This window comes from Osmia bicornis, chromosome 8 (genome assembly GCF_907164935.1).
Source record: "Osmia bicornis bicornis chromosome 8, iOsmBic2.1, whole genome shotgun sequence".
Classification (NCBI taxonomy): Eukaryota; Metazoa; Arthropoda; class Insecta; order Hymenoptera; family Megachilidae; genus Osmia; species Osmia bicornis.
Window position 1 is genome coordinate 2,318,292 of NC_060223.1, and position 10,571 is coordinate 2,328,862.

General features: G+C 38.1%; 2 protein-coding genes across 3 annotated transcripts; one reads left to right on the top strand and one right to left on the bottom strand.

Moving 5' to 3' along the window:
* Positions 1-704: 704 nt before the first annotated feature.
* LOC123988032 lies at positions 705-2,270 on the top strand. Its single transcript, XM_046286662.1, has 2 exons — positions 705-1,640; positions 1,832-2,270. The coding sequence occupies exon 1, from the start codon at positions 1,143-1,145 to the stop codon at positions 1,596-1,598; it is 456 nt and encodes a 151-aa protein (XP_046142618.1). The 5' UTR covers positions 705-1,142; the 3' UTR covers positions 1,599-1,640; positions 1,832-2,270.
* Positions 2,271-8,204: 5,934 nt separating this feature from the next.
* On the bottom strand, positions 8,205-10,571 carry LOC114881643. 2 transcript variants are annotated; one of them, XM_029198482.2, is made up of 5 exons: positions 10,429-10,571; positions 10,250-10,344; positions 9,937-10,070; positions 8,510-8,610; positions 8,205-8,402 (listed from the first exon to the last, which is right to left on the bottom strand). In XM_029198482.2, the coding sequence occupies exons 2-5, from the start codon at positions 10,292-10,294 to the stop codon at positions 8,389-8,391; spliced, it is 294 nt and encodes a 97-aa protein (XP_029054315.1). In that variant the 5' UTR covers positions 10,295-10,344; positions 10,429-10,571; the 3' UTR covers positions 8,205-8,388. The 2 variants fall into 2 exon arrangements, with proteins under 2 accessions (XP_029054315.1, XP_029054314.1); XM_029198481.2 differs by having other exon boundaries at positions 8,205-8,610.

Genomic DNA, 10,571 nt, shown 5'->3' on the forward strand with positions numbered 1-10,571 from the left:
ACATCCCACCTTGTCAATCATCGGCCCCTTCTCCACCACTAGCGACATTATAAAAGACCTTACCGGACATAAGCGGAGTCAGTCGAAATCATATTATAAAAATAAAGTGCCAAACCTTTAAAAGTGCTGTTCATTTAAAAACCTGTGAACTTTCCACGTGACATTTTGGCGATCCTGCCAGGATCCATTCAACATCACGAAGAGAAACTTCCAAAGGGGGCTTTCTACGGAACTCCGGACGAAGGGACTACGAGTGCCACTCTGTCGTGATACGTAAGGATCCAACGAACCTAAGGTAAAAGCTGGCGTTTGAACATTACCGATTAAAACCACCCAGCATTTCCTCTCAAGACTCATCCTCCTTATCCTCTGAGTCCTCAATATCTTCAATAATGACTGCCTCCGGACCTGCTGCACAAGAGAACATGCTACGGCAACTCTTGGACAGGATGCAACGGATGGAAGAAGGAATCAATCAACAATTGACAACTCTAGGAGAAGAAAACCAAAACCGTGCAAAAGAAATCCAAAATATTGCAGAGCAGCTGAAACTGGTCACCCTCACTGAAGATGCGTCTACTATCACCAGACGTAGCGGCGGAGATCAAGATAATCAACAAGAAGATGAAATGCATACGGCCCGTCAACCACCCCAAAATTCAACAATCAGGCCAAACGAACTGATGAAAGCAGTTTACGCCATTCGAACCATCGAGACCTTACGAGGACGAGATGATGTAGGAGTTGAAGATTTTATCAAATCAGTCAGGTATGCCAGGAGTAATTGTTCTGAGAAAACATTATTACTAAAATTAATTCTGATCGAAAAAATTACGGAAAACGCAAAAAGAAGTATTCGATACACGTCAATTGAAACGTATGAAGAACTTTATGAAGTACTCCGTCAGAACGTTTCAATACCTAATACTGTTAGTAGTTGCCGTAATAAGTTACAACAAATACGGCAAGGAGCAACGGAAACAGTACAGTCTTATAACCTACGATTTAGACAACAACTCAATGAATTAATTTACGCCGTTCAAAATAAACACCAAAATCCAATTTCAAGAAGGATAGCTATAGAAGAAGAAGAAACAGAAGCTACTCGAACATATGTGCTCAATCTCCGCAGGGACATAGGCATGCTCGTAATACCAAGTAAACCGAAATTATTAATAGAGGCACAAACAATGGCAGCCGACATGGAACTGTGGACTCGCGACGCGAATCGTGCCATGGAGCGTCGACAAGTGCCATCCAGAATTCCTCCACCTAAACAACAAGGGCAACGCCCAAATACACCGAGTGATCGACCAAACCATTCGATACCTTTGAAGTGTACAAAGTGCGGAAGATTAGGACACACCAGTGACAAGTGCTACGCGCGAAATTTTCAAGTGGCCAACCAGGGAAAAATTCCACCACCAAGAGTGAACAACCTCAATTCTCAAGAGAACAAAGTGACAGAAACAACATCCGAATCAACTGCACCACCGGAAAATTACTACAAATTTGCTGCAGAGTTCCAGGAATGTCGAGAATCGGAAGACTACTCGTGGACACAGGAGCAGGAATCAACATCCTCAAGCGATCAGTAGCTGAAAGAATAGAGCCGACAGAAAGCAAAACATTCTTTATGGGTAATGACAAACATACTACTCACGAGACGACTATAATTCAGATACAACAAATACCTCATACCTTTCACATAGTCCCTGATTCATTTCCTTTAATAGAAGACGGCATAATGGGCCTACCATTCTTAGAAAAATATAAATACGAAATCAATAACGAATCATTAAAAATTAACGACAAAATTATACCGTTTCAGAAAACTACTCCTCACACACTGTCTCCGGGAAAAACAACAAAACGAACACAATATCTAGACGGAAAACCTGTTCAAATATGCTACATCAACACTGGTAAGCAAGACCATCAGATTACAAACGAAATAGAACCAGATGATAAAATCGATCAAATTAACAAATTTGCAAAAATTATTAGAACTAAACATATTGATCCAAGTTTACGAGACCCTTTAGAGAAAATCCTTATTAACTATCTTGACGTTTTTAATTTAGAAACTGACTTACTTCCTTGTACATCCCTTACGGAACACGCTATTACGTTAAAATCCGAAAAACCTATTAATATAAAAAGTTATAGACCACCTGAATGCCATAAGCAAGAAATCGAACGACAAATTAATGATATGCTAGTTAAAAAAATCATTGAACCATCAGACTCTCCTTATAACGCGCCGGTTTGGGTAGTTCCGAAGAAATTGGATGCTTCAGGTAAATGTAAATGGAGGATAGTAATCGACTTCCGTAAACTCAATGAATTGCCAGACCAAGACGCGTACCCATTACCTAATATAGATGAAATTCTGGACCACCTAGGCAAAGCAAAATTTTTTAGCGCGTTAGATCTTTCTTCAGGATTCCATCAGATCCCTATGAACAACAATTCTAAAAAGTATACAGCTTTTTTTACACCACAAGGACATTTCCATTACAATAGAATGCCATTCGGTCTCAAAAATGCTCCAGCAACGTTCCAAAGAATGATGGACACGGCGCTTCGCGGTTTAATAGGAAAACATTGTTTTGTTTACTTAGACGATATTATCATCTTCGGGTCGACGATACAAGAACATAATCAGAATTTAGCAATCGTATTCCAAAGGCTTAGAGATCTTAAACTTAAAATCCAACCCGACAAATGTGAATTCCTCAAACCGGAACTAGAATATTTAGGTCATGTAGTAACTGCGGAAGGAGTTAAACCAAATCCAAAAAAACTAGAAGCAATAAAAGACTTCAAACAACCTAGAGATTCTACAAATATAAAATCTTTTCTTGGACTAGCCGGATACTATAGAAAATTTATCCGTAACTTTTCAAAAATTGCAAAACCACTAACAGACTTAGTAAAAAAAGACGTCCCATTCCATTGGACAGACAAACAACAACTCGCTTTTGACACACTAAAACAAAGGCTTTGCGAAGCCCCAGTACTACAATACCCCGATTTTAATAAAACATTCACTCTAACGACAGACGCGTCAAATGAAGGATTAGGAACAATTCTCTCCCAAGATGGTCATCCTTGTTGTTACATCTCCAGAACACTAAATTCTCCTGAAAAGAATTACAGTACAAGCGAGAAAGAGCTACTTGCAATAGTTTGGGCCACCAAAAGACTTAGACAATACCTATTAGGAAGAAAATTCATAATTCAGACTGATCACCAAGCGCTAAAATGGTTAAAGGATGTAAAAGATCCCTCTTCTAGACTCATGAGATGGCGATTGAGACTCGAAGAGTATGATTATGACATAGAATACAAAAAAGGTAAAGAAAATACCGCCGCAGATGCTCTTTCACGGCTGTACCCTATCACCTCACAAGAATCCAACCTTCCTATATCATCTCCAGAAGAAACGGAAGAAGTCCCAACTGAATTTTCCCCAAATCCTGACTATTTTAATGAATATGAAAATTGGAAAATAGACATAACACCTGCACCACTAACACAAAAAATTAATCGACCACACTTCTACCAACTAACAAAGGAATTACTAGGTGACTACGACGAACAAACATGGATAAATAAATTAGCAGAACTAATTAACGACAATAGACACAAAACTACTTTCCCAATAGGAATAGGAGACGAGAAAATAACACGACTAGAAAAGGTTTACATTCAAATGATGATACGATTTCTTAGTACAAAATTTAGAAACGTAAAAATTATATTCGGTTCAGAACCTCCGCGGGATTACACCCTGGAAGAAAAAGAAACAATCCTGAAGGAAAATCACAATGAAATAGTAGGACACTTAGGTATTAATCGTACTGTAAAACGAATTCAAGAACAATTTCACTGGCCTAACTTAGAAGCAGACGTTACAGAATTTATAAAAAATTGCGAAACCTGTCAACATGAAAAACTAGTTAGAATTAGGCAAAGGGAAGAAGCTATCATAACCGATACACCTATAGAACCTAATACTAAAATCGCCATGGATATTTTCGGCCCATTAACAAAAACAAAAAGAGGAAATCAATTTATCCTATCAATCCAAGATCAATTAACAAAATACCTTGTCCTCGTTCCCCTCAAAAATCAGCAAGCCACTACAATTATCCCAGAGTTATTGGATCATTATGTATACATATTTTCTGCACCTAGACAAATTTTAACTGATCAAGGAACGAATTTTGTTTGTAAGCTTATGGAAACGTTTGAACAGGCATTTAAAATCCAACATGTTAAAACGACCTCCTTCCATCCACAATCTAACGGTTTCCTTGAAAGAACACACGCAACGATAAAAGACTTAATTCGTACATGTACAGCTGAAAGACAAAACGATTGGGACGAAAATCTTAAACTTATTTGTATGGGTTATAATACCTCAGTTCACGAATCGACAGGTTATACACCCTTTGAACTAACATTCGGACACAAAGCTAATCTACCCTCAACAATTTCCGCAACTCCTTCGATGACAAAAGAACAGTTATTTAAACTTTGGAAGAGACGACACGACACGTACATTTCTGAGGCAATAAAAACACTCAATAAAAACAAAGCTCGCTATAAACGGGATCAAGACAGAAAAATTATAAAATTACAGACTATATTCAAAATAGATGATCGAGTTCTTCTACATAACGATCATAAACGAAATAAACTCGATCATGAATGGTTAGGACCTGCAGAAATAATACAGGCCTCTCCTCCAACGTATACTATTTATTTTCCGTCGGAGAATCGACAATTAAAGGTACATGGTAATCGATTAAAACTTTTTATTTCAGGCCGACAACCCTTACCCTCTTGTTCTACTTCATCGGAACAATCCACTGTAAATTACATATTGAACCTTTAAATAATTCGACAGTATTTTTAGAACATATCGATAATTGTTACTTATATACTAATCAAGTATCTATATCTATTATTATTAATCCACACTACCTACTAAAACAACCCGAAGTTATTGCAGAATCATTAGAAGGTCTATCAAAACATTGTAATAAATGCGCGTACAAAACAGAAATTCAAAACTTAGTAAAGGAACTCGTAACAATAAAAAAAATGATTGCTCAATTGAAATTAACATTAAGAATTATTCATAAACGTGGTTATTAAATATAGTTGGTTCAGTATCCAAATCTCTTTTCGGTACTCTAGATGAAACGACTTACGATAATTAACGAAAACATGGACAAACTATTTGACCTCGAATAACAAATTAAAAATCATCGTTTCTAATCAATCAGCCCTTATTAAACAAGTATTAGACGATTCTCATATTCAATCTATCCATCAAATTCAAGTAAAACTTAGCGAACTCCAAGACAATGTACAAAACGAAGAAATAATCAGCTCTTTAATTATACACACAGAATTTGTTCTTTCCGAACTATATGTAAATCTCGATGAACTAATCAACACGATTATACTAGGTAAACAAGGAATAATCAATCCACAGGTTGTAAAGCCACAACAATTTTTGGAAACATTTGATAAAATCATTAAAACCCACTTTCTTTATAATCATATTCAACCAACTCTCGAAAATTTTCAAACCCTACTTGATATTAGTAATTTAAAACTTTGGATCAACAATGGAAAAATTGTATATACAATAATAACTCCTATTTTGGATGATACAGAGTGGAAAGTCACTAAAATTTATCCAATTCCCTCAAAGAGAGACAAAATTTTTGTGGCTCCAGTAATCGAACATGAAATTATATTTACTACGCAAGAACAATATATTCCTACTGACTATAGATATATTCAAAAATTCTGTAAAAGGACGCCTTTAGTTCATCTTTGTAAACTTAATCAACCCACGCATAGTAAATTAGGAACACAAGATTGTCAAAATTATAGACGCTACATTTATACCTCTTGAACAACCAAATGTTTATATATTAATACCAAATAAACCATTAACACTAGACATTCTCTGCGATAGACATGAAACACGAACTATACAAACCCCTAGTTTAATTAAAAGCGATGAACCTTGTATAATAACCTATGAAAACAATGTAATGAAAATTGGAGGCACCACCCAAGAAGTTACTTATGAAACTAATTCAAAGAGTTCTCTTTCAACATTTCACAAAGTGATCTAAAACTATTAGAAAAAAACATTGATTTTACTCCAAAGGTTACTCCAAATTTCAACCAATACCGAACAACTTTAGGACAGATCAACAACCAAATAGATCAAATTCAAATCGAACACCGAATCAAAAACCTAAAAGAAATAGCATACTCTGTATTACAAATTATGGGATACATATCTATAGCCGTAATCACAATTTATACATTATACAAATGTAAACTACTTTCTCGATGTATACCATCCACATTTATTTTTAATATCTGTTGTCCCACTGCGACTGCAAATCAAGAACAACAAAATACTACACTCCCACCAACAACATCAGCGTCAATCTATGACGAAGGTACCAGGTCATCAACCAAAGATTTGCTACCTGCACTAGAAGAAAACATCGTTCATATTCAACCAGCCCGGAAAATTGTACGTTTTGTGAGACCAAAACAAGTCTAAAGAGGGGGAAGTGTTACGACCAGCCGCCTAAAACGTACATTAATCGAATTCTTCCCACGTTCGGACAAACATGTTACGGCCACCCGCCTAAGCGATCGATATTCGAACAATCGAAGTCCTCACGACCGGACACCTAAACATCATATTACGACCACCTACTTAAGTATTCGATAAGACGCGTTCTCAACGGACATCCCACCTTGACAATCATCGGCCCCTTCTCCACCACTAGCGACATTATAAAAGACCTTACCGGACTTAAGCGGAGTCAGTCGAAATCATATTATAAAAATAAAGTGCCAAACCTTTAAAAGTGCTGTTCATTTAAAAACCTGTGAACTTTCCACGTGACATATGAATAGCTGTGGAATACAGATGTAAATGAAATAGAAATTATTTTATACTTTTTAGTGCATTTCGAAGTCGGATTTTTTTTTGTTAAAAATTATTTATTGTAACTCCGATAGTCGGAACAAAAACATTTATTTAAAAAGTTAATAACTTCTTCTAAAAAATAATTCTCAGATTGCCCGTTCCTTCGGTTCTTCAGAGCAGGCATATATTTTTCAGCAGCGAGGAGTGCTACGGTGTGCTATGTAAAATCCACGCGTTTGGTCAGTCAGAATTTATCGGAGCGGGACAATTATATCATTTGAGTTGAAAGAAGGATAGTATGATCACCGTACATCTCACTCTAAACACGCGCCAATGTTTCGCTTTCGTTCTTCAGGCGTATCGTCGCGATGCCTCTGGCGAGATGAGCGTTTGAATGTGTTTGTAAAAATACTTGAGGCGCTGTTGCCTTCCTAAATCGTGTTGCGCGCACGCTAGCTGAGAATGAAATCTTTCAAGTTCGTAACAAACACGCAAGTGGCTCCGCCGGGCCCAACGAAAAAACTGCTGTAATATCGACGTCCCGATCGGAGAGGTCACGTGCCGTGTCTACCCCCTTAAAAGGTTACGAAGTCTTTTCGATATCCTGTCTTTTCATGCACTCTAAGAGGTCGTAAATTTCCTCAAGAGTTGCTTTTTGCTAGTACAGGGTCTTGTCGTTTCCTGTTTTCTCTGGATCCCAAAGAAGGGATATCGACCGGCATCACGCGAAGATCTCCTCCGCCAAGCGCAAAAAGATCAGATCGATTTTGTCATTCAATTACGACGGATCACTCTCATTTTGTAAAAGCGCATTTGGAACTTTAGTATTTTTCAAATTGCTAAATAAATAGTTGAATTATAGACAGTGAACTACAGCTGTTTAAATCTCTTTCCGCGCCTTGCGAGCGGAGTGCCTCAGCGCTACACGGATAACCCTACCTGTGCCTTAAAGATCCCTAAAAATCCCTATTCCGCTAAACGGACACGCAACATAATTGGTGACAGCGGTGGGATAGTTCAAAAAGGTGGGATAAACATTTAAAAAGGGATCATTTCAAAAGGTGATAATTTAAAAAGGGATAGTTCAAAAGCTGATAACCTCGGAAAAGGCAATTTAAAACAGTGAAGTAACTGTAAAGTTAAATAAAGTGATTGTGACAGACTTATGTACACTTAAATTACTTTATCAGCTTGCGGGTGTGTATTAAACAGTTAATTGAACATTTTACAAACTATTTTTATTAAACTGTTACAATACAAGTGGACAAAGTTAAACTCGTGCAACTTCTCCCTCTTGGGTTTTGGCGCGGTTTCCCCAAGAGCAAAGGGTAAATGCCGGAGACAGGTGATTTCGGCTGCCGTGCAAGCCATCCACCGAAATCATACACACCTCGTCCACGTCATCATTGAATAATTCCTGGAATATAGGAGAGGACGAAATAAAATCCAGAGACCTGAGCGGACTTCCCACGGAGTTGAGGCTAGCCTGAAGCAGCTGACTGCGGACGGATTTTATTGGAGTACCTGTTGCTGAGCTGGCAACCATCGAGCCAGAGTACTTAAGGACCTTCCCATAAACCGAGGCCAACCTGCTCAATGGTCCGCTGACGGATGGAGCTGTACACCTGCGAAAAGAAGGATTAGTTAAACAAAACTTTAAGTGACTTCTTGCAGAATATTAATTGATCGTTGCAACAAAACTGTAAGTCTAGAATATAAGCAATTAGATGGTAGAATATTAGTTTATAATCGTTATTTCTAATTCGATAAGATGCCGCCGTTTTTAAAGAAATTAGTAAGGGCCAAAAGGAGTCGCAAAATAGTCTGCGTGGTGATAGTGTCGTTTTTGTGGAGGATGTTTCAGCGGAATCTCCTAGTATAGAGTCTTCTTCCTCTTTTGGTAGGTTTGAGTATCGATTGCAGGAGTCATCTCTTGTACCCGTCCAGTCTATGATACAGAGCTGGGGTGCGACAGGCGGCGTATCAATTCCTTCTAGTAGTACGGCTAATAATACGCTAATGATTCCGCCCGGGACACTACCTTCTAACGTGTTAGATTCCTCTTCAGATGCGAATGGGCATCCGGCAAATAACTCGAGTCTAGACTCATTGCAACCCTTCTCCAACAATGCGATTAAGGACGTGGTCACGACACCGCTTGAGCTCTCAAAAACCTTTACTCGTACCTAGTATGACGTAATAAAGAGTTTCATTCATTGCCCATTCATTGCCCAAATCATTTTATTGCCCAATGTAGGCTTGCCGACACCGTAGCTAAACCTGAGGATAAAACCCTTTTAATCGCTATCATTCGGAACCGAATGCAACACCGGGTTTACAGGGACATAGTGGATGATGACGATCCAAAAACCGTGAAGGAATTAATAGCTTTAATTAAATCCACATTTGCTCAGAATTTTAATTTAAACGATACCCAAAATGAGTTGAAGACCGTATGCCGTCGTGAAAACGAAACAACCGAGGAATACGGATTTCGGCTAAATGATATTTTAGATCGCGGGGTACAGGCGGCAAAGGAGGATTTAAATTCGGAGGAATTTGGGGGAGTTAAAAAATTGCTCATGACGAGCACGGTGACAGCATTTTTAGGGGGATTGGGAAACGACGTTACCGCGAGTATTCTCTCTAAAGACGACGTTAAAGATTTAAGAGTAGCAATTAAATTAGCATCGAAAATTGAGACTCAGGTAAATTCATCGCGGACTTCGCAGAACACCAACGTTTCTGATGTAAATTCTAAAGTTATGATCGCGGAAACGCGTGATCGCAAATGTTTTACCTGTGGAAAGGTCGGACATATTTCTGTCGATTGTCGGGTGCGACGGGACCATCGTTTCATAAATTCAAGTCGGCGACACGCTTAGGTGCTAGAAATGCGTAAGGCAGGTCATAACCGATGTATCATGTTATAGGAGAAATACTTACCGCACCTGTGCAAAAAATCCGCAATCATCAGTTTCTTCGATCCCTGAAAGTAGAAGAAATTCTTTAAACTCGAAAAGGCCTCCGGAAGCGGGCGCGACACGGAGGGAACCTCTGATATCCCGCGCCGGATCCACCGCATCTGCCGCGAAAATAATTTAATCTATAAAGCACAGTCAGCAGTTGTTTCGCTAGTACATGAGCATTTTCGGGATGAATCAGCTAGATTTCTTGTGGATGCTGGTTCACAATTAAATCTATTTAATTGGAAGGAATTAAAACTGACTTACCAGTCAATGTAGATAAAATTTACTATCTTACCGGTATTGGCTCAGGAACGGTCCAGACTTGGGGTGATGTTGTCATTACTGTACATGGTATTCCTGTTCATTTTCAACTGGTTGAAGACGATTTTCCTGTTAAGGAGGCCGGTATTTGAGGACAACATTAATTTGGAATAACGAATGTATTGAAGAAAATAAGCTTTAATATTTCTTTACCTTAAACATATTTCCAGATATATCATGCAAGAAAGTAAGGTATGTTTGCATAGTATGTTTTTGTTATATGTCCTAGTATTTCATTCCATGCTGGAAAATATCTGTAATGTATCTATTCAACTTTTCTGCTCCATAATTTTATG